Source organism: Hesperophylax consimilis, chromosome 26 (genome assembly GCF_061612785.1).
Source record: "Hesperophylax consimilis isolate HC1 chromosome 26, BYU_Hcon_1.0, whole genome shotgun sequence".
In the NCBI taxonomy this organism is placed as follows: Eukaryota; Metazoa; Arthropoda; class Insecta; order Trichoptera; family Limnephilidae; genus Hesperophylax; species Hesperophylax consimilis.
Genome location: NC_142861.1, coordinates 27,470,931 through 27,498,367, shown reverse-complemented (window position 1 = coordinate 27,498,367; position 27,437 = coordinate 27,470,931). Strand labels below are relative to the sequence as shown.

General features: G+C 33.5%; 2 protein-coding genes and 1 long non-coding RNA gene across 5 annotated transcripts in view; 2 read left to right on the top strand and 1 right to left on the bottom strand.

Annotated features, from left to right (window-relative positions):
- The window catches only part of LOC149411363 (neuroligin-4, Y-linked-like), an 887,216-nt gene that overhangs the window by 199,196 nt on the left and 660,583 nt on the right, over positions 1-27,437 (top strand). The window lies entirely within an intron of this gene.
- LOC149411373 (UDP-glucosyltransferase 2-like) lies at positions 1,414-25,801 on the bottom strand. 3 transcript variants are annotated; one of them, XM_089647300.1, is made up of 9 exons: positions 25,565-25,801; positions 18,661-18,845; positions 15,618-15,699; positions 14,829-15,021; positions 4,998-5,192; positions 3,708-3,912; positions 2,973-3,192; positions 2,363-2,582; positions 1,414-1,899 (listed from the first exon to the last, which is right to left on the bottom strand). In XM_089647300.1, the coding sequence occupies exons 2-9, from the start codon at positions 18,811-18,813 to the stop codon at positions 1,614-1,616; spliced, it is 1,554 nt and encodes a 517-aa protein (XP_089503426.1). In that variant the 5' UTR covers positions 18,814-18,845; positions 25,565-25,801; the 3' UTR covers positions 1,414-1,613. The 3 variants fall into 3 exon arrangements, with proteins under 3 accessions (XP_089503426.1, XP_089503428.1, XP_089503429.1); XM_089647302.1 differs by having other exon boundaries at positions 25,581-25,801; XM_089647303.1 differs by having other exon boundaries at positions 25,586-25,801.
- Positions 10,362-11,356, top strand: LOC149411374 (uncharacterized). Its single transcript, XR_016304881.1, has 3 exons — positions 10,362-10,483; positions 10,571-10,642; positions 10,980-11,356. It is a non-coding gene; the product is annotated as an uncharacterized LOC149411374 (long non-coding RNA).

Here is a 27,437-nt window from a genome sequence, read left to right as displayed (position 1 = left end):
TAAATTTTTTAGTATTTTTCTTTTTTCTCCAAATTTTCGTCTCTTTCGGTGGCTTAAATTTTGTATGGCAAAGGCCATACAAGGTTTGTATGACAAAGGCCGCGCAGCCTTTCGTCTTAATAATGTGCATCAACGATGTGACAAGAGAAGCATTAGTGGCCGGCAATTGTGCATCAACGATGTGACAAGAGAAGCATTAGTGGCCGGCAATTGTGCATCAACGATGTGACAAGAGAAGCATTAGTGGCCGGCAATTGTGCATCAACGATGTGACAAGAGAAGCATTAGTGGCCGGCAATTGTGCATCAACGATGTGACAAGAGAAGCATTAGTGGCCGGCAATTGTGCATCAACGATGTGACAAGAGAAGCATTAGTGGCCGGCAATTGTGCATCAACGATGTGACAAGAGAAGCATTAGTGGCCGGCAATTGTGCATCAACGATGTGACAAGAGAAGCATTAGTGGCCGGCAATTGTGCATCAACGATGTGACAAGAGAAGCATTAGTGGCCGGCAATGTTACTCTAATTAATTAAATATTCACCTTTGTTTAACATTATGTATATGCTGATTACACAAAAAAACAAAATGGGAAAATAATTCACCGACTCCAGATATTTTCATATCAGAGTGTTCGGCTCGGTAGAACTTCTAATTGGACCTATAAATCCTACTGATCCCTCAATATAAATTTTTAAAAATCTTTCTTAATCCCAAATGTATTTAAAATGACTGATTTTTGCATTTTTATGTATAAATTCTTTGACAAATCTAATACGCCTAAATTTTGAATGAGAGAGCTAGGTGTAATGTCAGTCGCCGAAATAACAACTGGTAATATTTTTATAGTCTTAGAATGCCAAATTTCATTTCCTAAATCTGTGTATTTTCTTATTTTTTAATGTTATTATTATTTTTCAAAATTATTATGATTATTATATCAATATTACTATTTGAACATGCAAAATCATTTCGATTTAGTAAAAAAATATTAGAAAAGATTTTCTTAATCGATATGAAATCTATTTTACTGTAGTCAGGGCGCTTGTTTGGTTAAGCTATCTCTGGCGGATTAATACGAAAAAAACAATTTTTCTATGGATGAATGATAAACTAATGATCTTTTGACTGTCCGTTGCCCCCTATGGTAGTAGGTACAACAACTAGAAAAAATCTTAATGAAATTGCACTCAGGCATCCTTGTTTTTGGCAATAACAAAACAATTCTAACTTGGTACTTATCCACATACCGAGATGCTTTTGGTACTCTAACCGCCCGTGAGGTTATTGTTATGAAGATGATAAAATTTTGGTAGAATTTCTACGTTAAGTCACGAGCGCAGAAAAAACATTAAAATATTTCTACATCGATGACAAAATCAGAATTTAATAAAACAATTTCAATACCCTCATAAAAATGTATTTTTTTAAATGTCTTAAACTAATATGCATTTGAAATATTTAGTTGCTATGCGCTTATAAACTCAAAATGGTTGGATTCATTTGCAACCGCTTAATGTAGTTTAAATGTATTATAATACACTATCTGTTAAGACACAAGTAAACATCAGTAATTTTCACAATGTCTTCCGCCACAACACAAAGTTTATTTTCACTGCTTCTTCTTCTTATCCGTTTCAGTCTTCTTCTTACATGCAGTTTTGTTGCATAACTTACGACAAACAAAGCAGCCTAGGATTAATAACAGTAGAGGAGGCAGAGCAAAGAGAACTGATACGTCCAGTAGGAGTCGAGAGACAATGCACAAAGGTTTTGGGGAGAGGTGAGGCGCGCCTCCAGTACGGATGACGTGCTCAGAGTAGAAGTTGATGAGTTCTCGAGGGTCTATGGGACGGTCGTGGAATTGCTGTTTGATTGTTTTGACGTTTTGGACGTACCTGAAAATATAAATTCAGATCAGAACATTAGCAATAGCGTGTATTAATTTTTTATTTTTATTTTTACTCCAAACAGTAAACCTTTTATCATTGAGGGATGCTGCGTGGAGGGTGGAAGGATTTTCTGGGGAAGGCAGAAGGTACAAAGGACGGGTATAAATCTGGGGACAGTATGTCGAAAAGTGACGAATGAATCCTTCCCTCCCACGGCTGGTGAGGTCAAAGAGTCTCCCACAACCAGATTCTGTCACGCAGCTGGTGGGCAAGAGCATTCATCAAACCTATCGGAACGCCTGCTTCATGACAATAAATTTATTAACTGACGTATTATAAAAACTTGACTGACAACATCTTCTATAAAAGCCCAATAAGGGCCCTGATTATTATTTAAATAAAACAGATAAATAATTAAAAATGCTTAGTCAAATTCCTTTTCAAAGATTGAAATTATTGTTTAACATACTTTGGATTGCTGAGAATTTCCCCAATTGCCCAGGTCAAAGATTCAGCGGTGAAGTTTGCATAGTCTAATCTAACTCCTTGCCCTCTTCCTACAACGGCTGCAGCGTTATGGTATTGGTCCCCGAAGATGGGAATAACAATCAATGGAATTCCAGCGCTGGACGCTTCTGTTAGACTCAGAAGACCTCCGTGGGTAATGAAAGCTTTCAAGTTAGGATGAGCTGAAAACACAAAAAATAGCTACATTAGTAGATTGTAAAACGACAATGCTCTATCAATAACGACTGGTATTTATCATGTTCCGCAGTTGAATATTATAAATTGATGAAATTCGATAGCTTAATTCATTTCCATAAATAAAATCTGATACAGCTTAATAACCAAATTAGAAAGATTCTCCCTGTAAAAGCCTTAATTTATAAATATTTTTAATTGACACAAGAAGACGGTTTATTAGCATTCCAACTTTTCATCCAAAATGTTTCGCTGAATCTTATTTAGTCAAATCTAAAGTTTAAAGGTGTTGGCTCACACATTGGAATTGAGGACATTCGAGCAACGTCCTTTGAAAATAACTTCTACGTCTAGCATGCTAACAACTTGAAACTCACCTAGAATACTGGCCTGTGGTAACCAGCTGCTGATCACAACGTTATCTGGTTTTCCGGGCAAATCCTCCTCGAATTTCCACAGAACAGTCTGCTTGAGAGTACTAAAGAGTTTCAATAAACCGGTTCGGAGCTCAATAGAAAGCTCAGAACTCTTCAGATTACTTCCCATGCTGAAGAAGATAACGCCTTCCTTTTTGGAATCCAGCAATTTTTGGAGATCCTAAAAAAAACAACGCTTGAACCATGAAAAGAAATGGTGAGTTGAGATATTATGTTTGACAACTTCACAAGGAATTTATATGTTTAAATGGAGTGGTAAATCAAACGAAAACCACAAATTATTCATAGAGTTCTAGGGTTTATGTTGCTTGCATGAACTTTGTTAATTTATTTCAATCAGATATTGCTTTCATTAAATTGATGTTGTTATCTTTTATCAAGAGAAACACCCAAATAGGCACATCCGCTAGGTTTTTGAAAACGTTTCCACCCTTCTCATAAGAATAATATCAGTTATTATCACCTTAACAATCTATGTACCTACTTAGAGAAAAAAAAAATCCCAGTTTTCCCAATTAACCCAGGTTTCAGTCAAAAAATTATATTGGTACCTTTTGAAAACAGGATACCTAGAGGTTCCATGCTATTATTGGATGAAACGTAATACGCGCTCCATTTAATATATTCAAAGACCATTCATTTTTTATATACCATTGCAAGAAATGTTACTGTTACCTCTGGTAGTTTTCCAACCTTCTTGATGTGGTACCCTCCAACTTCAGCTGTATTCGGTAGTAAAGGTCTGGGGAATCCAATGGACGAATGACTGTTGAGAAATGAAAAGGCGACCTGCTTGGGCAGATCTGAGAATGAGACCTTCTTAGCTTCTTCAGGGAAAAACTTATTGTAAAGTCCTTCTTGACTTGGTTTCAGCATAAACCTAAAAAATAAAATTATTGCGGTTACAAACAACGTGAAGTGATTTTTTTTAATTTTAAGCCTTCCTCTTATTTTATTATATTTTGATATTGGTTTTGATCCGTGGTCTAGTATCAAGCGACAATTTTTCAAACACTACTTTTCTTCGGCGGATAAAATTTTTGACAGCTGTGTTTTAATCGTTTTGGTTCTTACTAATAAACGTTATTATTTTTTAGACAACTGATAAGCATTCGTTAATGTAGGGTAAATGGATGTTTATTGGTTGAGTAAAATTTAAAATACATTTAATTAGTAATGAATTAAGTCGTTTTCATGTTTCTGTGCATCTCAACTGCTTAGTGCTATTTTCAACTGTCAACACGCAAGTACAGAAGTTGGGTAGGTATAGAAAAACGGTCCGTTTGAATGATTTGACTATATTAGAGCACAGGCGTCAGGAATGCTGTCATTATGCTACCGGTATTCCGAGGAATAGCCTCATTGATCCCTTCGGCACTGGTGCAAAGTTCAGAAACATTTGCATACTGTTGATATTTGTCACAACAGCGGGTCGTTTCTACGACTCGTTCTCGAGTTCACAGCTCAGCTGTGGAACAATTTGCCGTCCTCTGTGTTTCCTTCATCTGACAACATGGGTCTCATCAAGATTTATATTGCCTCTTTCCTTTCCTCAGAAAGACCCCCCACAAAGCATTTCCAATGACTCCATAGGCACTGAAGTAATTAATTTCCAGCCTCCTGAGTGGATTTAATGCAAAAAATAACAACAACAAAAATCTCACATAATAGAAATGTGAATAGTACTCTTTATTGAGAATTTCGGTTGGTTTGTTTTAAAAAGTTCTGAATATTTCGTTGGTTTTAGCGACCTAGTGGTTCATAAGAGAAGCAAAGTTGTGATGCATATCTCCACCAATTTGTGAAAACGCTGCAGTAACTAGGGAACCCATATTGAATATTTATGCCATCTTGAAGTGCACTCCTACTTCTTTTAACTTAATTTACCTCTAATTAAAAAAATGTATTTTGGATGCTTTAGTTCTTGTTAAAGTATATTTACGTGTACTTGTACGGCATACTTACGTGAAAAATAGGTCATCAACTATATTGAAAGCAAGATTAGCTGCCCTCTGCCACAGGTTCATCGGCTGGGGGAAAGCGGTTAAGAAGTGAGGAATCTCAGCAATTTGTGCTGGATTTTCCGTAACCCTGGCTATCCAGTGAGTTATGGAGGTTGTGGAACTGGCTATCACGGGGCAGTTGAATTTTACACCAAACCTGTAAGTAAAGTATAATCATTTTTATAAATACACATCGTTTATCATTTTACCGACTACAAATTAGTAAGAACATCATCTATTCATACCCGGTGTGTACCTGTACAGTATTTTGACTAGCCGTTATCTAAATCAAATTTCTAAATTTCATTCTACTAGATATGACACATAAACTAGATGTTTTAGTATAGGCAAATGCCTTAAAATATTGAAAACTAATCAAATTGCTCTTGGAACGTACATAGATGGTGTAAGAAGGAAAACTTTCGGGCCCCACTGCATTTCAAATGTCTTTAGACTCCTGATTCAATCAACGTCGCATATTACAGTATCCACAAAATATGCAACATACAAACTGTCCTCAAAAGTATGCAACATGTAATAAAATGAACTGGCCACGTGGCAAGTATGTCTTCAAAAGAATGCAATAAACAATATAATGAACTGGCCACGTGGCCAGTATGTTCTCAAAAGTATGCAACATACAACACAATGAACTGGCCACGTGGCAAGGAGAAATGATTATTCTTTAATGGTTTGCTTATTTTTTTTTAATAATATTTTTTCTAGTTTCTAAATTTTTTTGAAAATGGCATTTATAATAATATTGAAACATATTTTTCATTTCATTAAAAAATCTTAAGAATCTAAGCGTAATTGAATAGCATAGAAGAAAACTTTAGGGATACGCTACTTCTCGAATGGGCCGCGCAAATTACAGCCTGAAAACTTCGGGATTTACAGCGAGAACGCACAAACTTTCAGACAGTTCACACAGTTTATTTCAGTTCACTGCTGGTACTCCCAATCAACTTCCTACGACTTGTGACTCATATTACTTGGTTACGTCACCACCGTCGACCACCAATCGGAATTCACCACCCCGATGTCGAGCATCGGCATGGGAGAATTCGTCACCATTCATCTTCACAACCTACGGTGTCGAGCATCTAATTGAAGGACAATTAGAAGATCTTTGATATTCACCACCAGCAAACCACTTCATCACAGAATCTCAGCCCCCACGGCGTTGATCACAGATCTGCATCCCAGTGTATGTGATCTACGTGATATATGCCCCAACGTAATACATACACACAACTACTAATACTGGCCTAATCATAATAAATACAGTGATGTTCAATATGTAATGTTTAATTTCACATATAATTATGTTTATAATATATTACCCCCCTGTCAACCACAGCAAACTTGAAAAAAACAAATAAATTGCTTTGAAACCAAAACATTACAAGACTAGACATAAAATAAAGTAAGAGGCGCTCTAGGGGCGGCCGGCTGCTTTTTTAAGCGCTCCGAGTTTATTTTGAAAATCTTGGGAAGTTCTCAATTTTTACGGTGTATATAAAGTGTAAAATAACCGCGGTAATTTTTTAAGTTAGATATATAAAAGAAAATAATTAAATAATTTTAGTGTCGCTGATTCGAGATTAATTCAAGTTTAATACAAAATTTCAAATATTTTAAGTTCAAATCTGCCACGTTGTTCTAGAAGTGCACAATAACTCTGCAGCATCGGTAATCGGCCGAAGGAATTGGCTTCAAATGCAGTGTGAAAGACTAGCGAGCAACCGTGTCAAGTGTCAAGTGATTTATAATGGGTATTCTTTGAACTATGGTGATTGTAAACAATATCCGATACGACAGGATGACACTACTACATCTCAAAAGTGAAAGTATTTTTATGGACCCTAAATTAGCTGTAAAAATATCATTATATGACCTTGGACGCGATAATAATACTACTCGTAAAATTAGATTTCGTGGTTGCCGTGCTGGACGCTATCATAAAAAACATACACTGTGCATCAGAAAAGAACAATATGACACAATACTTTGTGATGCAGCACAGGCCGAAAACACTCGTGCTGTAAGTGATCGGGCTACACTCCTAAGTTTTAAAAGTGATAGTCTGTTGAACCCTTCAGTGACTGCAAAAGCAATTTTATACAATCCAGTCCGTGATCCGAATTTGAAATTTAGATACAGGGGGTGCCGCGGTGGACTAAAACAAAATATTTATGCAGGGAGGAACAATACGTTCCAAAAATTATTAATAACAATAGTAATGAAAATAATAAGAAGTCTCCGTCAGTACAGGGTGTTCAAGTAGTCGAACCAATCGACGAACAGAATTACTTACCGTCCATAGCCCTCCGTGATTCTGATAAATTCCACAACAACTTAAATGAAATTAGATTAGAACGACATGCCAACTATAGGAGCAGACAGCTTGCGATTGGTTCCTGGAATGCACGATCACTTAACAACAAACTAGAGGTGGTGGACCATATTTTCAGAGACCAAAAACTTCATATCCTTACCGTCACAGAAACTTGGCACGAGAACAGTGATTCGTACTCAATTAAGAGACTCCAAGCGTTAGGGTATGTGGTTCTTGAAGAAGCCCGACCTAGTGGGGACCTACCATCAAACAATATCTCAAACGTGAATCACAGGGGTGTCGCGATAATAGCCCGGCCAGGATTACGGCTAAACAAAGTAGCTCTCGGTACATTTAACACGTTTGAGTATATTGGATGCAGGGTTTCTTCTTCAGGAACGTCGGTCATATTGTGCACTCTTTATAGGCCCGGATCAAAACCAATCTTTGTCGAATTTTATAATGGTTTTCACAGTTTTTGGAACCTTCAGTCGGACTCTCCGATGCAATCATTATTACAGGCGACATTAATATTCATCACCAAACACTGTTAAAAATTCTTACATCTATTAGCCAGCTTTGGATGCCGCCAATGGGTTGACGTCCAAACTCATGAAGCTGGTGGTACATTAGATGTACTAATTTCACAGAACAGTGATCCACCGCTTTCAGCAGACATTCGTGATATGGGACTGTCAGACCATCGGCTTTTTTGCACTGATATTGATTTTAAGGGCCCACTATTCGAATTTCATCCAATTTCCGAGATATTTTTCTTAAAAGTTTGAAGTTTTTAAGCTCTTAAAAAAATATATGTTATTCTTTAAGATAGTATCTATTTGTTCCAAAAGCCGAAACGGTAATTATTTGAAATTCCCTCGATAGAAATAAATCGCAAAGTATGCTCCGAAAAATATTATTAACACTTTTATTTCTGTTATTTTACAAGTTATATGTATGAAAAAAATCACAATGCTTCTTTTAATGCTACTCAATAGACCCCAAAAGTAATTTTTGCTATTTTTGAAATACGCCGTGATTTATTAAACATTTTCACAACTGTCGCTTACGCCTATTGCTTTTAAATCATATTTATTATAGCGCGCTCGCTCCGACTTGAAGATTAACCTATCTTTATTTGAAAAGTTCATTCGCCAACTCGAGGGCTTTGGGGGCAGACGTGTCGTTCATCGTTCTATGATCTACAGACGTGCGATTACGTGCAAATATTTGAATTTATAAAGATAATTTTTACGCGTGTAAAGTTTATGAGTTAATAAATATTGTTTTTTCAAAGATGGGAAATACACGAAAGATATCCCGTATTTCAAAGAAAAAATGTTATCTCATAAAATTATATCCTATCTAATAGGTGAGAAGAAAAAAATACAATTTTTGATTTATAAGCTTATAATTATTATAAACGATAATTTACTATAAAAATTAATAATTCATATTTTTATTTATGTATTGTATAGTAAAAAGTTATTATTTTTTTTTCAGAATAGGTACTTTGGGAAATAAAACTAATTCCAATGCATTAGAAATTACGGGGTAAATTTTTATTAATTTAGTTTTCTTGTTGTCTTGTCTCTTTTCTTGTTCCTATACGATCGTGATTTATTTGCGAATTAACTTTCTACGTACACAAATACACACGTCACTTTACATCTGCTCCTTAGAGTAATATTACTCTAAGATCTGCTCTAATGATTCACAATGCAACGATGTCCGAAATATAATATAATATGTAATAATAATAAGGGCCACCTGTTTCAAATAACAATACTCGAACATGGAATCCAGAAAAATAATGAACGGGCCAGCGAAAAAAGCTATTGAAAGTTCTGAAACTGTGGGGAATATAATTTAATAAAATAAAATACTTTTTTGTTTTAAAACCACGATATTTATTAATTTAAGAACCGACCGGTTTCGCTTTACTTAAGCATCATCAGGGTACAAATTAATACTAAACAAGAAGTACATAATGTGTGCATATATATAACAAAATATAGAGGGAGACAACATGATACAAATATAAGCAACACAAAGACGGTCATAAAATACATTAACATAAGTGCACAAGTAATGGAAAAACCGCTAGATAATTATGTAGACTAATGGGTTATACGAATAAATCGGGAGAAACAAAACATCAACTGGCAAGGTGGTAAGGAGGTAAGGAGAACTGGGAATTTTTTATGGGTTTATTGGAAACAGACTTAATATTGGACTACTTGATATGTCTAATTGATTATTAAGTATCTGACTTTTGGTTTTTACAGCTTTTTTAATTTCTAGTGCCTCTAAATTGTTTAGTCTGTTACCATGCCCGTTTTTATGTAAGATGTTAGCACCGGTGCTATGACAGAATGTATGATCTTTATCGATCAAATGATTTGCAAATTCGGAAAAAACCGTTATTATTGAGGTTTTATTGATGTTTTGTTTTTCCCGATTTATTCGTATAACCCATTAGTCTACATAATTATCTAGCGGTTTTCCATTACTTGTACACTTATGTTAATGTATTTTATGACCGTCTTTGTGTTGCTTATATTTGTATCATGTTGTCTCCCTCTATAATATATTTGTATCATGTTGTCTCCCTCTATATTTTGTTATATATATGCACACATTATGTACTTCTTGTTTAGTATTAATTTGTACCCTGATGATGCTTAAGTAAAGCGAAACCGGTCGGTTCTTAAATTAATAAATATCGTGGTTTTAAAACAAAAAAGTATTTTATTTTATTAAATATGTCAAACCACAAAGTGATTGCTTTCTACAATAATATAATTAAGTTCAGTGATGTTATTTTTCATGTCGGAAGGAGGCCCTGAAGAAAATAATTTCTCTCAGAGCCTGTGTCATCTTTGAGAATGCTGTATAGAGGGTCTTTTTGAGGAGGAGGGAGTGAACCTGTCCTGAATGTCAACTGTACAATTTCTACCCAGAATTAACTTAATTGTACGTTTTTTGACTAACCGTACCTTGGTGTTCTATTTTCAATAAACTCTTTAATTATGTTTCAGATGTGAAATCTATACTCCGCTACAGAATGTTTTGCCCAAGTCTTGTAAAGATGCAAAGGCACGGAGGTAATAATAAAATCATTTGAGCCCTTTACTGTTATTTAAAAGGTCACTTGAAGTGCAGTTATAATCAATGATTTTATTTTTTTCTAGCTTCCACGAATAATCTGAAAAGGCATTATCTAAGGATTATACTCTTAAGGAGAATATAGAAAATGTAGAAAGGTGAAACGGATTTAAGATTTTCGATGAAATGATTGTGTTGTGAAATATTTATTTTGTTATTTATTACTTTATTTTTTTTTACAGTTTTACCGTACGCGGTCTTGTTGTAGAGTGGTATATCTAACTGTCATGGAAAGTTTTTTTCTGAGCTTTAAGAGAAAGGTTTCTTAAAGATACTGGAGTTATTCTAGGGCTATGTTAGATTTTTAACATCGATCACCGTAATGCTTGCCTTCCTGAATAAATCTAATTTTATTTAATCATTAACGGCCAAGATATTTTTGACAATGGTGTGTTTTTATCTTTCTGTATTCCAATCATTTTGCTTTGCTTCTAGGGTTGTGCCCCAGTATTGCTTTTTGGAGACTGTAAACGGATCTCTCGGCATTTAATGAAACTGCAGCAGAACAAAGGCTGTTGCTATATTGACGTTCATGGTATGTTTTGCTCAGATTGACGATAAGGTTTCCAGATCCGCATTTCGCTCGAAGCATGTTTAGGGTAATAAGTTTATAGTTTAGGGTTCTTTCACCGTATTTATGGGAACATTTCAGAACCACCAATCTTTCATTTTGAGTGAATCTTGTGTTTGTGATTAAATTATATTTGACAATTTAAACAAATAATATTTAGAGAAGTTAAAAATGAAATTGAAAGTTCACTGAAAGCTTAAACTATTAAAAGTAGTAATTTCATAAAAATGTAAATAAATAGAGCCCCTTTCACATTTTAGAATGTAATTTTATGTTGCTTACATGTTTTATTACTCTTTATAATTATTGAATTGTTTAAATGAATAAATAAATACTTACAAAAAAGTCTTCTGATTTGTAAGTCCTCGGGAAGCACTAAGGATCTTTCTATCTATCTTTATAATATAATAAATTTGATGAGCATAAAAATGTAAACGTGTATATAATTGATATAAATGTACAAAAGTAGATATTACACGTGTATAAATATTATATTGCGCATATTATACAAGATGTCGGGGGTAAAGTGCACAAACTTCGGGAGGTGATTCTAATTGATAGTACAAGTAAAAAAGAAAAAAAAACTTTTTTTGGAATTCCAACGTTTTAAGATAGTTTTCGAGTAAAAAAGTTTAATTTTTTTAGAAAAAAAAACAATTTCTTCTACGGAAAATAAATTTTTGCGGAAAAAATTTGGAAATTCGAATAATTTCCATTTCATTTTTACTTCTTCTAGCATTTAGAATAACCTCCTGAAGTTTGAGCACTTTACCCCCGGACACCCTATAAAGATAACCATATAAGAAAAACCTTATTGATGTAAAAATATATTTATTGATTTTATAAAAGTTATAAATTACTTTTATAAAAGTGATAATAGTATTTTAGTATAGTAAAGTAATTTTTATACCTATTCAAATAACTTTCGTAAATGTTTTTTGTAAAATTAAAAAAAAATAATAATTAATTAAATCCGTAATAAAACCCATATTTTGAGAACCATCTTCATTTCGACATCGTTATAATTCGCTCGGTGCTAACTAAAAATGGTTCTGTTTTTCTAAAATTGCAATAGATGTCGGTAATTTAATTTCGTTATTTAAATTATAATCCCCAAAATTATTCCTAATACGAATTCAGACACCTCTGTCGGATTCTTTTAACACTAAATATTGTTTATTTTGAGGGTGTTGCCCAAATCTAAATTCTTCACGCGGAAAGCGGGCCCTTAACCCGCCTAAAGTACCATATAGAACAATTGCATAAAGGGAATGGCGTAAATTTAGCTTTAGTAATTTTATGGAAGAGTTACAGACCTCTCGCTTATGTACACTCAATGTTTGAAAAACAAAGACCCCTACCGAACTTGTCAAGACATATAATAAAACATTTTCATGTCTGTTAAATAAATATGCCCCGACATCATCAAAAACACGAAAAGTTCGAATGTCTGACGGCTGGTTTGACGATGAATGTCGAAACCAGAAGAGACTTAAATTAGACAGGACCTATAGAAAAAACTCTTCTGTCACTATAAGAGACGAGTAGATCCTTACTCAAAAATAGTATACGAGTAAAATAAATTCCAAAAGATCAGAGTATTGGAAAGAAAAGATAAACTCTGAGCGAACCAACCCGCGACGTCTCTGGAACTCAATAAAGACTAATTTCCGAAGTCACTGTTCCAACGAAAATAGATATTACCCCGGAAGCCTTCTCAATTTTTTTTCGGGAAAAAATTGAATCCATTCGTGCTTCCGCATCTCACGCACCTCCGCCAATATTCACTGTAAATTCTAAAAGCATTTTGTCTTCCTTCAAACCCACAACGCTGGAAGAAGCAATAAAAAATATTTTAAGCTCGCCTAATAAGCAGTGTAGTCTTGATTCTATACCGACATGATTATTAAAACAATGTTCTAATGTTTTAGCTCCATTCCTAGTTCACGTTTTTAATAAATCACTGAGCACGGGTGACTTTCCTGAACCACTCAAGTCAGCTGTAGTTACATCAATACTGAAAAATTCACAACTAGACGCTGATAACTTAGGTAATTATCGATCCGTTTCAAACTTACCATTTCTTTAAAAAATCCTGGAGAAAATTGCTGCCGCACCAATAACCAGTCACTTGAATTCAAATAAATTATTCGCAAAACGTCAATCTGCGTACGGTAAGTTCCACTCAACTGAAACCGGACTACTTCGTATGCTATCAGACATAACTCTTGCCGTAGAGTCAGGTAAGTTATCACTTATCTCACTCCTAGACATGAGTGCAGCCTTTGACACGATTGATCATGAATTCCTCATTAGGAGATTAGAGGAAACATTTGGTTTGAATTCCGACATCAAAAAATTGGCTGGTATCCTATCTATTCAATCGCTTACAAGCTGTGAGGGTTGTAAATAAACTGTCCAACTTCGCAACACTTTCTTTAGGGGTACCGCAAGCCAAAATAATCGAGTCATTTGATCTCTTGTCCCACTGCTACGCTGATGATCAGCAAGTTTATTTTTACTGCGCTCCAAACGAAATCAATAGTCTCAAGATATGAATAACTGAATATCTAGAAGCAATAACTCGTTGGATGTCTCCAAACAAGCTGAAGCTCAATCCATCTAAGACTGAACTTCTCTGGGCGGCCACAAACAAACGTCAACATTTAAAAGACGATTTACCTATTACTATTTCCTTCGACGATATCATCCCAAAAATAACAGTCAAACTTCTCGGTGTCAATTTAGATTTAGACTTTTCGTTTAAAAGTCAAATAAATAGGACTGTAAGCACCAGTTTTTTTCACCTAAGACAACTCAAGTCTGTCCGAAGAAACCTTCCTACAGAAGCAAAAAAACTACTTTTCAACTTTTACGTAGTCTCACGTCTCGATTACTGCAACGGCATTTATGCCAGCCTTCCAAAATATCAAATTGACAAACTTCAATCTGTGTTTAATGCAGCAGCGCGGCTTATAACCGGGGTTTCAAAATATTCACACATTTTAGAACACCTTAGTAACCTTCATTGGCTCAAGTGCCCCCAAAGAATCCAGTACAAACTGTGCTGGATGGTGTTTAAATCCATCAATGAAATGGCCCCACCCTACATCTCTGAACTATGCGTCCCGGAAAACACTGGTCTGAGGCAGTCAAATCTTAGATCAGGAACATCATCAGCTGTAGGCAGACTGATAGAACCTAAGCGCATGTCAAATACTAAGTTTGGTCATCGCGCTTTCGGAGTATCTGGGCCGAAGGCTTGGAATAAACTCCTTCCGGAACTAAGATCCATAACAAGTCCAACAGAATTCAGGTCTAAACTCAAAAACTTACCTTTTTAAACTGTCATACCCTTAAATTAAATATACCATTCCTGAGAGAAAGTCCAGTTATATTCAATTTTCCAACTATGTCCTGAATTCTGTATCTAAATTTCGCTAATAAACAATTAGATAATGTTATTTAAGTGTTAATCTCAATTGACCTACCAGGTAAGTATTGTACTGTATATTATCTCCATAAATAGTTAGTAATAACATAGATCACTGTACAATTTGTACAGAGCCCTTGAGGTGATTTTGCACAAAAACGGCGCTATACAAGTCATTCAGTTATTATTATTATAAAATATATGAAAAAGGTATGTCGTAAACAGTGCACACCAAACAATGGTAAAAATAATACGAATAAAGTAAAATTTGAAGGTTTACCCAATCAGCATATCATTCATGAAGTGTTCGATGATGACCAGATCGAATTTCTCGTTCTCATCATTCAGTAACTTCTTGACGCCTTCATTGTTGAACATGAAGGTGGCGGTAGTCTCTCCCATCTCAGTCAGTATGCGCAGCATGTCCATGACCGAGGAATCGACCATACCAAAACCCGGTCTGTTCTTGTTGCCTGGAAAACCAGTAAAAATAAAGCAGCAGTTATTGAAAATTTAATGCACCTTCTAAAAAAGCAGCTTGTTTGTTAACTTCTGTTTAATTGTTTATACCCGTTTTCCCCCACTTTCCCTCAATTGAATTTGGAAGGGAAAAGGTTATGGTAGTAAAATTAATATTGTTTTAAGTTATTTCGAAAATGTTTGATGTTTAAATATTAACCTCAATCAATCAGAGTTTACCGAAAGGATGAAAGGTTATTTTTCCGAACCACCGACCCCATTTTTGTACATGTATATCTATGAAGGTAAGATCTCTGATTTGATCACGAATAAACAAGTAACGTTTTACATAGTGATTTTTTTCGTTTCATAGTTCATAACACAAAAGAATTCAGAACTCTTTTGGTTATAATTTATTTCTGAATTCAAGCTCTGCTTTTTCAACCAATGTCCTAATAAGTTTGTAGACAAAAGGTTCGATTAGGTGCATTGGATAGCTTAGGTGAGATCTTTGTACCACTTGCAGGTAGAACAAGTTACAATTAGGTGTGGGCACCTCGAAAATATGATTTATCTACATATAATAAATTTAAATTATTTTTTTCTTTACCTTCCAAGTCTTTTATCAATTCTGTTAAGCCAATCTCTCTGTAAACGGGCTCCTTCGACGGGAAGGCGCTTATCAAAGTGACCTGTTGTGAATACATTGTATGCATTAATATAATAGATTCCTATTTATGTCCTAAAACTATGCGCTTAAGTCTGAGATTTATTTATTTATTTAATTCAATTTGTACTTTTTTTAACACTACAGTTTTGAGGCATAAGTCGTTATAATTGTACTGTTAATGTATTTGAAGTGCCAAAAAGTTTTGATTGCATTTACGAAGACGTGGTTCTCCCCACAGGTTTGTACATTAACAAACTTGTACAGCTAGCTCAACAGTTAATAATGTTTTGGTGACGTCATAATGCATCTGTTTAGTACTAGAAAAAAATATTTAATCAGAGCAATATCTCTACGTGTCTTCAAGGAACGGTATTTGGTCATAGTGGTCATATCCAAGATATAAATCGATGGATATAGGCAGGGTAATAACCGTAGAAATATAAAAACAAAAAACATATATTAAAAATAATAAAGTTTTCATGGACAAGTTCGACTTATAAATGCAAAATTCAAACAGATAAAAGCACTTGTCGTCAAATGAGTTTAAAATTATTTTTTACCAATTTCAAGAAATATTATTTGAAGCACATTCCAAATTCTATTTGTATTTAATGGTGACAAATAGCCAATAAAATCTAGTAAGAATTTCTTGGTTGTAAAGAATATTATTTTATAACATAATTTTCGTGAAATAAAAATATTTGTTAGATTATATTTGGAAAAACTTTATAAAATCAAATTTTACCGACTGTCATCATGGCTCTTTTTTTGGGTATCACGTTGATGATATCAAAAGTCATGATGTGGATAGCAAAACGCAACTAACGAGTCAATGAACAACTCATCGGCGATAGTGATAACTGATAACTAATAATCTTAGTCAATATTTTTAATCTCCCGGTAATTCTGATTGATCGTTTACATCGATTATATTAATTTAACCGTTGTGTATTAAAATAAATATTTGAAGCTATGATTGTCATTATTGAAGCAAACCAAAATACATTTAAAAAAAATCTAATAACGTAATACTAAACATAGTAATGTGTTTCTTGATTCAAATCGTTGTTTCAATTATAAATACATTTATGTAAAAGATAAACAATACTGAACCTTAAACTGTTCCTTGAGGAATTATAAATTTTTAACAAATGGGTTTGATCAAAACAAAATACCTGTTAATAATTTTTTCATGTTAGTATCGTTCTGATAGATGACTTAGGGACCATTATTTGAGTGTTCCTTGTATTTCAATGGAATCCAATTTATAGATTAGTTTCTTGTGGTATGCACATATTTTAAATGTTTTAATAATAATCTTCTCTTTGACACGATTTCTTAATCATGATTTTATTTTTATTTTCATTTGTTTTGATCAAAAATCAAAAATATTTGTTCAGAAGCTCAGTCTTTTTGACTAGATGCTAAATTTTTACTTTATTTTTAAACTTTATTTTTCCTTCACTGAGAAAAATGATCCTGTTATAAAGTGATAGCATTCGAACTTCATGATAAAAAAAAAACATTTAAGAATATATCGAGAACAAGTGTTCTTTCCCTAATAGATATCATGACGGAATGCCACAAAATAAGTATGTCAGTATCAGTAACAAATAAGTATGTCAGTATGAACACGTGTTCCGCTGTCCTCACAAAATATTTGCTTTTGACTGATACTTTGTTAGGAACTCTTTCAATTCATTCGTTATAGGCCCACAGTCACATTTTTAACAAGAAAACGAATAATTTGACCAAATTTAATAAATTTACTGTATATTATGTCAGTAAGTTTTCAGCATGTTGTGTTTTTGATTTCATACTGTACGAATAATAAGGTATGGAATCACAACTTGGGGACTTTAATGTAAAACAAATATAAACCAAGTTCAATCGGTTCAAAATTCACTAGTTAAATTATTAGCTCATAAAAGTTTATACGAACAAAGGCATAATGTTCCATACCTTTATCAGAATCTTAAAATTTTCTCAGTAAGATCAATTCTGTGGTATAAAATTATATTTCAGCATATGAATAGCCCTATATACATAAATAGACTGGACCACACTTACAATACTCGTTTTACGATAAATGATGGACTAATTGTACCTAAGCATTTAAACAAATATGGACAAAGAACACTGGACTACATGGTACCTAGTTGCTTAAATATGTTACCTGCTGAAATAAAAAAAATGTACAAATGTAAAAACAAATATTATGTTGAAAAATTGGCTCGCTGAAAGAAATAGTTTGTATTAGAGTCTAATACAAACTATAGGTAGATACTATCACTGTTGTGTATATGTTTTTATATTTTTGAAACAAATTGTTATTTTTTATTGTTATCAGTTATCACTGTTGTCATTAAGTAAAATAAGTTTTTATGATATTTTTTTATGTGAAAAGTTGCCATCGACAAACTACTGAAAAGTAGTTTATTGGAACTTTTCTGTTTTTTTTTTCTGTATTTTATTTTATTATTTTCTGTAATATATATTTTTGTCTTGATTTCTTTAAATAAAAAAAAATAAAATAAAATATTGTTATTAAAATAATGTGATATTCTGTTCGATTACTTTTCCTAAAACAAAAATGGTAATGAATCGCTCGGAGGAGCATGCTAGAGTTCAAGGCGAGAAAAAACAGGTAACGCTGACACGAAGCAGAGCGATGTGTAAACACTTTAGAGACTTGACGTCTAACGAGGTTAACTATTTTTAACACTCAAACTGATCAGTGATCACTCAGTTTTGTAAGACTATAATCATTGTGAATTTTATTATAATACTAGCTATACCCCGCCACGCGTTTGTATGGCTCAGTCTGTCTGTGCAGATAGTCACGTCTGCCTTAATGACGACCACTACAAAGTCGTCTAAAACGTTGGCTAAAGGAGGAAAAAGCCAAACATGGGATAGTAAACCAAAAATCGAATATGACTCGAATCCACTGGCAATGTATTATTATGTTTATTTTGCTTACCTCGTGTCCGTGTTCATGTAGAATGTCTGCTTGAGCCTTTGAAAGGATCCAATGACTTCTCGCTGGGACGGGGACCACGATGAGGATTTTATATCCAAGGATTTGGCTGGCACAGGCCAGTAATAGAACGGCCGACAATAGTAGTCCCTTCATTTCGCTCGTGTTGCTGAACAGTTGTACGTAAACTGTAAACCGAATAAAACGAACGAATATATTGCAGAGTTACATCATTACTCGACAGATAGTGAAAATTATCATGTTGGAAGGGAACATAGGCGTGCCGAAATTTTTAAATTATATTTTTATATTTTCCAGAAAGTGCTATTCGGATAATTGAAAATGTGCAATATTGTAACTAACTAACCATCACGCCGTTTCCCCACAGGGGTAGGCATAGAGAACGGACTGCCAAACAACTCGGTTTCGGCACACAGTTCTTGCCTCATTCATATTCATACATACTCTTCTATTATCTGGCTCTTGACATGGCCTGACTCAAGTATCTGATTGACTTGATCGTGCCATGTATTCCTCGGGCGTCCCCAAGTTCTGCTAATATTTGCATTTGCGTCATATATTTTCCTAAATAACTGAATTGTATATACGAGACGATGAATGATGCGAATGAAACAAGAAGAGTGAGCTAAGAGTACAAGAAGAGTGTATAAGAAAATATGGTTGTATCTTTGGTTGGTAATTAGAGAAAAAAATGGAAAAAAATGTCAGAATAACGGAATTGTATACACGAGACGATGAATGATGCAAATGAAACAAGAAGAGTGCCCTAAGAGTAGTAGTGCATCCTGAAACAAGAAGATTGCCCCAAGAGTAGTAATACACCCTGAAACAAGAAGAGTGCCCTATGAATACTAGTGCATCCTGAAACAAGAAGAGTGCCCTAAGAGTAGAAGTGCACTCTGACTAACCCTGTGAAAAAAATATTTTCGGAGAATTTTACCCACGAAGTGAAGTTTATTCATATAAAAAAAACACAATTACACATTTTGGGTTCTAAAAGCTACAATTTAAAAAAAAAATCACGACAAGCCACTGGAATATAATTACAGAATGATGTTAATCTGCTGATTCTAATGAGAAGATTAGATACTAATTTATTTAACGATTATTACGGCTCAAATTCTTATCTATATGTACTTCAAACTTTTATCACAATTATTATTAATACGATTTTTCCTGTTTTTAAAGTAAAACCGCAAATGGAGATGATTTAACAAATTCTTTACTGACTTCTTGGTATTAACTAAATTTTATTATTTTACTAACTAACCAATTTTATTATTTAAACATGTAAAACTATTTCAATTTAATAAAATGATTGCCGTTTCAATAAAACATAATTTACGATCTTTTAACGGTCTTGAAAAACACTTTTTAATCTTTTTTTTTATGAAAAAAATCAGGTTTTTAAATTATAAATTTTCCTTTTGAAGCCCCCGACTTGCCCGGGCTTAGCTGTAGAGTTTTCAAAACCATACTTATACGATGATCTTCCTCTTGTTTAGAGGTCAAGTGTGCAAAAGTTCATCAAATTTCGTAATGAAACTGTAAATTTGTATAAAAAGCAAATTTACGCCGCCCGCCACACGGATAGTGTCCTTTATATAATTCATATATATTATTATAAAAAAAAAATTTGGCTTGAATTCCACATTATTGAATATATTTTCAGGTGACCGGATAAATCATCAAAATGATAATTCTTCACATCTTTAAAAAGTTATATAAAGTCATGGAAAGTGATGATTTATTAACTGGGTTAAGTAGGTTAAGTTAGGTTAGGTTAGGTTAGGTTAAAAAAATAAAAAATTTCATCGTTTTTAATGACTTAATATCACTTTTTAAAGGTGTGTTGAATATTCACTGTATTGAGCATGGAACCGTTTCAATATATTAAACCAACCGCTTTTGGTTCACCCTAAACTTTCATCAGGGTTGTATAAAAACATATTATATATATTAATATATATATATATATATATATATATATATATATATATATATATATATATATATATATATATATAAAAGGGATTTAAAAACAAAACTTATTTTATTATAATTATGTATATCCAAAAAGTGTTTGCTAAATTTAAAAAAAAAAATATATATATATATATACGCCGATAAAACCATTTTTAGGGAAGCATTACAATTTAAAACAAGTTATGGTATTTTGTCTTGAAGATTTGAAGATGTAAGACCTCATTACGATATAATTTGCCTTTTTTGAAAGATGCCCAAAGAGTATGTCTCTTCTTATGCCATACTATGTAATAATTATAACAATTTTATTTTCCATGCGTTGGCTTCCACGAATTATGTTTAGCCTTCGAAATGATTGCCGATTGACGCTGCAATGCAACATCAAACATCATAGTCATTCAATCGTCCTCTACTGACGTTTATCTTACCAATCATTTAAATAAACAATTACATCATGATAAGTATTTGATAACTCAATGCAAATAACAAAGGAGTCAGGTACTCTTCAATGGACACGACGAGAATACAAAGAGTGTATGTTATTATGTAAACCTCCCACTAATCTTGTTCCATTCCTAATATTTTACGTTGCCCTTGCATCATTTTCAATTTTTTATAGATAATTTTTGTTGTGTGATACGTTTTAAAATATATACGTTTCAGGAACCTTATTTTCACAGCATTAAATATCATGTCATTTCATTCTTCGTCTATCAGTTCCATGTCTAACTGCCGTATAATGAATGATGTGTAAACTAATTGACGTACCAAGATCTAAAATAAAATGTGCAGTTACTTTTCAGATCTAGCTACCGATATATTACACGGTGACCAGATAAATCATCACAATAATAATTCATCACATCTTTAAAAAGTTATATAAAGTGAAGAAACACGAACTTTATTAACTGGGTTAAGTAGGTTAGGTTAGGTTAGGTTAGGTTATTTTTTTTTTCATCGTTTCTAATGACTTTATATCACTTTTTAAAAGTGTGTTGAATTGTCACTGTGTTGAGTTATCATGGAACCGTATTACACAGGGTGTCCGGGGATAAAATTCGCTAACTGGAGTTGATTTTACGTGATGGTAGATGTAAAAAAGATAATTTTTTTACCGTAAAAACATATTTTTTCATAGAATATTTATTTTCCCATACAAATATTTGAACTTTTTAACCTAAAAAACTACTTAACGTTGGAATTCCAAATTTTTATTTTATTTTTACTTGTAATGTGTAGAATATAGAATCATCCTCCAAAGTTAGCACACTTTATTCTCGGACACCCTATATAAAATAAATGATATCAGTTAGTAGTCAATTAAAAGGAGAACCGTAAAATGTCTAGACAATTTCAGTAGATTACTTCAGTCTAAGATCTGCCTACATTCCTTTAGACTTTAGACTGTGGCTATTATCATGATCATGTCAAGTGAGTTTTTTTTAAATTTTTTATATTAACTCCACACAAGAAGAAAATATTTTCCCTCAGGGCCTATGTCATCTTTGGGGATGCTGTGTGGAGGGTCTTTTTGTGGAGAGGAAGGAGTGAACATGGGTCTTGAAGAGTCCCATGCTGTAGGAGGGAGGAAACACAGAGGCCGGCAGTTCGTTGCACAGCCGAGCTGTTGAACTTAAGAACGAATCGTAGAAGCGACCCGTTCTCATGTGATAAATGTCAACCGTGTACAAATGTTGGGCGCGCGTTTGGCGTGTATCCCGACTACGCACCGGCGCCGAAGGAATCAATTACGCTAGTTCCTCAGAGCATCTTCCATTGTAATACCGATAGAACAAGGACAGCATACCTACCTGACGCCTGTGCTCTAAAGATTGCAGTCCGTTTGTTGAGATTGGGGAATCTATCAAACGGACCGCCCGTTGGAAAAAATTCGGTTTATGGGAGTCACTCGAATAACCGAAATTGAACTTGATTTAGACTAATTTAGGGCTGGGGAATCCGAATCTGTAAGAATTAGGTGGGGGTCGGCACTATTAACTGAGTTATAGGGTTTTGAAATTTCGTACGCGATACATAGAAACCATGTTTTATTTATCAATTATGACATAAGAAAATAAAATTAATGACTATTTAATAGTCTCACATTTGTGTCATGAAGTGCCAACCAAAAAATAAAAAGTGTTGCCATATAATAATAATATCAATGCATGGAAAATTCAGAAAATTAAATATCATTTGCCAGATTTGTAGTTTATTATTTAAAATCTTGTAAATATTAAATTTATATATATAACCTAACCTAACTGTGATTTTCTATAACAAAAAAATGACCCTTTAATAACGCCCACTCGCGTCCCCTTTAGAGTTATATCCCAGTTTTCAAGTAGTTTGTGGGCTACGCTAGGTTTGTATAGACTGGTTTGTGATTTGATTCTAATACCTTTTTTCCATGTTATTTCCTGTTACAAAAAATTGCCCCTTTAATAACGCCTGCTCGCGTCCCCTTTAGAGTTATATCCCAGTTTTCAAATAGTTTGTGGGCTACGCTAGGTTTGAATAGACTGGTTTGTGATTTAATTCTAAAACCTTTTTTCCATGGTATTTCCTGTTACAAAAAAATGCCCCTTTAATAACGCCTGCTGGCGTCCCCTTTAGAGTTATATCCCAGTTTTCAAGTAGTTTTTGGGCTACGCTAGGTTTGTATAGACTGGTTTGTGATTTAATTCTAATACCTTTTTCCCATGTTCTTCTGCCTACTCTAACCCAAACTAAAAACCTAACCTATTTTGTAAAAAAATATTATTATTATATGGCAACACTTTTCTTTTTTTTGTTGGCACTACTGAAATTTCAAAAATATATAGTCACTAATTTGATTTTCTTATGTCATAATTGATAAATAAAACATGGTTTCTATGTATCGCGTACAAAATTTCAAGACCCTATAACTCAGTTAATAGTGCCGACCCCCACCTAATTCTTACAGATTCGGATTCCCCAGCCCTAAATTAGTCTAAATCAAGTTCAATTTCGGTTATTCGAGTGACTCCCATAAACCGAATTTTACCCCGCCCGTTTTTGCACAGAGTCGAGGGTTTTTTTCAGGTATTTAGGGGCTCCGGACCAGAGATGGCTGCCAAATTCGACAGTAGGGCGCACTTGCGATTTGTACAGGGTCAGCAGTTGTGTACTATTAAAGTATCTGCGGGCCCTGTACAGTACGCTTAGCTTCTGAGAGGCCAACTTTACTCTGGCTTCGATGGAACCCGTGTTTGCGTAAATATAAAATTAAGTACTCTCGTAGATTAGATATAAGGGTTCCACCTCGGTTCTATCCTATCGTGACCATAAGCAAATTATTTTTAAAACATTTGTATTCAATATGCCGATGTTTACAAAAACAAAAACATTAAAAATGTCTTTGATAACATTTACGGTCTTAATATCTACTATAATAATTATCTTTCAGATATCTTGAGTTTATAATAAATACAAGTAAAATACTAATTACTGAAAAAAAAATTGTAAACAAAACTTTAATAGCAAATAACAGTAATGTGATAAGTTTTGTTATTTTACTATATAACTATTCAATATTTAACATTTTAAATAATAAAAATAATAATATTTCGATGATTTGTATAGCGCCGTTTATTTTTAAATTTTCACTAAGCGTTCTACAAATATATAATAGCTGGTGATCATAGACATATGAATATTAGTAGACCTGCCCTAAGTGATTAAAAGCGTATTATCCCCACTCCCCATACCGGTTCCATTCACCCGGCTGGGCTCGCGTACGGCCTCAAGTGATATTTGAAAACGTGACGTCATCATTCTTGTGCGAACTATGGTCGAGGCATCATCGGTTCATTTTACGAAATAAAACGGCAAAATGTTTGCTTGTACTATGGAAACTGGTAAAAATAGATGCGAAAAAAGAGAATAAACCCAATTGTCGTATTACATTCCATATATAAGCATTATTTTATTTTATTTTAAGCATATTCACATCGTATAATATGAATCAGTTGTTACTATCACATCGAGAAACGTCTGGACGCGAAACACAAAGCTGGTTGGTTGCTGGGAAGTAAATTATGAACATTTATAAAAGTGTCTTAACTAAATACTCTGAAACTAACTACGACTCTGAATATAGAAGCTGCCTTACTTTGCCGAATTTGGACTTCGCAAATTTGTTCATAACGTGGCGAGTAATTTGCGCTCCCATGTAAAAATGTCTATTCATTCAAAGCAGATTTTACTTTTAAGAAGTAAATGGTGATATTATAATGCGAGATGCCTATTTACTGTCAGATTGATTTATTGACGAATCACAGTCATCTTCACTCCCTTCGTTCTTCAACAGTTGATTTTACCCCTCGCCTTTATCTTCTCGTCTATTAATTCCTATGTCTGTGCTGGTGATGATCTAGTTTGTAAGATCGCACAGACCATCAAGGAATATTCAATTCAATTTATCAAAAGCAGGCAAATAAATTTGCATTGTAAACCTCCGGCAATGCAACAATACCAATTATTTCACAAACTAAAGGAAAATTGTAATTAGTAAGTACTCGGGTAATTTGATGTTACTTAATTCTAAATTTTAAATATGAAGAATTTATGCCTTTGAGTATGTTGCCTTTGTATATATTTTATATCTTTGGGTTGTAATTTCATATTATGTAATTTTGGCTACTATCCTACGGTCTCTATTTTAAAAATTCTAATTTCTCATTAAAATTCTCTCATATGAAATTATTATTGTAAAATTAACCAGCCAACAAACTGCACTGACAGTTTAACGGGTTTTATAATGAATAATAAACCAACCAACAAACAAACAAAAAGCTATGTTCGAATTAAAAAGAATAATAAAAAACTGTTTTAACTAAAAATAAATTTTGTTATTATTGCCAAAATGAATCATTACCTCTGTGTGTACATACATCACCTGTTAACACGCCTGTAATATTGATCGCCTTGATGAATATTCACAATAGGTACATTAGTTTTGCAGTTGTAAGGATTGCAAGAATTGTAAACAAACTTATTAAGATTCATACAAAATTCAAAAACAACACGGTGTTTGAATTAAACACTAAATTTGCTGGCATTATTTATAAAATATTTCAACACATTTCACATCACTTAACGACACGACAATGTAGACGAGACGAAACGAACTAAGCGATTAAATCAGTTGTGGTATGCCCAAATTTTTATTTCCCTAAATTTCCCTAGATTTCAGAATTGGTTTTTGTGAGGTATTCTCGATTCATTTGTTCTGGATTACGCACAAATTTTTCAAATCCAAGTGGGGGGTTTTGGGGAAAGAGTTTCCGCGAAGAATATTAATAAAATAACTATCAATATTTCAAATATTTCACGAAATATATCGAAATTTACCTGGAATATTAACTACCTACCGTAGATTTTTTATATATTTTTGTGCTTTCACCCTTTTACCTAAAAACATTTTTCTCCCTTTATATCTAGGAAAATTCAAACATCACATCACTGGATGTATCAAAGAAAAATAATTTTTTCACTAAAACTCCATAGATAGATTCGAAAAAAAAACAAGATACGTAGCTACAACAGGCTCACTAACTTTCGTCGAGCGGAATGGAGTTATAAAATTTCAATACGTAAAAAGAGTTTTTATCTCTTACATTGATTTTCCGTGGATATAATAAAGCAATAATTAAAATAATTTTTTCGTTGGCTCATCGCTCATAGATGGCCATCGAATAAAATGCAAGCTTTTATTGTTGCTCTAAATTTCAAAGATTTCTGATTTAAAAAAAACTCCCCTACAAATTCTAAATTCCTCAGATGTGGGGATTTTCGCCCAGACATAGCATCACTGCGGTAAAGCGATAATGTACTACATACCAACCTTAGCATGTATAGGTAGAATATGTGGTGTGTCTGTGTGGTGTAGCCGAATATTGTTATGATTTTGGTCGTTGAAATGATGATGAATATGAACTGTTGCGCAATAGCCCGACAAACGGGTTATTTCAACGCGGTTGCGTGTGTTGAGATGGTTAGGTTTTTACTTTCTCGTCACGGTCAACACGCTGAAAGTATAACTAGAGATTTAAGTACGAAATTAGTGATTCGTCATGCGCCTATAGCCAACCAAATGCAGGGTGTCCGAGGCTAAAGTGCACTAACTTCGGGGGTCAATTCTGCATGATAGAACAAGTAAAAAAGAAAAATAGTAAATCAGGTAAAAAGGTGAATTGTTTGTGTGGGAAAATAAAAATTGGAATTTCGAAAAAAGGTTTTTTTTTTTACTTCTACCATCATGTAGGATCACTTCCTAAAGTTAGCGCACTTTACCCCTGCGACACCCTCTATACTAGTATTATTTAATTATATGGATGTGCAAATCTTTTTTTTCTTCTTATTGAATAAATGAAACAAAATTAAACAAACTGTTAACTATAATTACATTTTGTCACAACTCTTTTTTAACTCTCTGAATATTTTGAATCTCAAACTTTCATGATAGAAATGACGTTTGGAGGTGTTAATTGTTGTAGTAAGATTTCTGAACTGATCTTCATTTCTCAACGCAAAAATTTTGCAGATTCTCTGTTTTAAATTTAAATTCGAACCACGACCTTGAAAAAGTATTTACTAACAACTTGTGTATCTGGAGGCGCTGCTTGGCTTTGTTTTTTTTTTAAATTACAAATCTATAGTTTTTTCCGAAACTGATGAAAATTTTGCACACTTGACCTTCAAAATAGGAGGAAAATTACTGTCTACATATGATTTTGAAAACCTTCTGG

Excerpts from the sequence above, each read along its gene's own strand:
- LOC149411373 (XM_089647300.1), bottom strand. The coding sequence starts at position 18,813 with ATGAAGGGACTACTATTGTCGGCCGTTCTATTACTGGCCTGTGCCAGC. Across the intron at positions 15,700-18,660 it reads TACATGAACACGGACACGAG|GTCACTTTGATAAGCGCCTT; the intron begins GTAAGCAAAATA and ends TATTCACAACAG. Across the intron at positions 5,193-14,828 it reads ATGAATGATATGCTGATTGG|GTTTGGTGTAAAATTCAACT; the intron begins GTAAACCTTCAA and ends CTTTACTTACAG.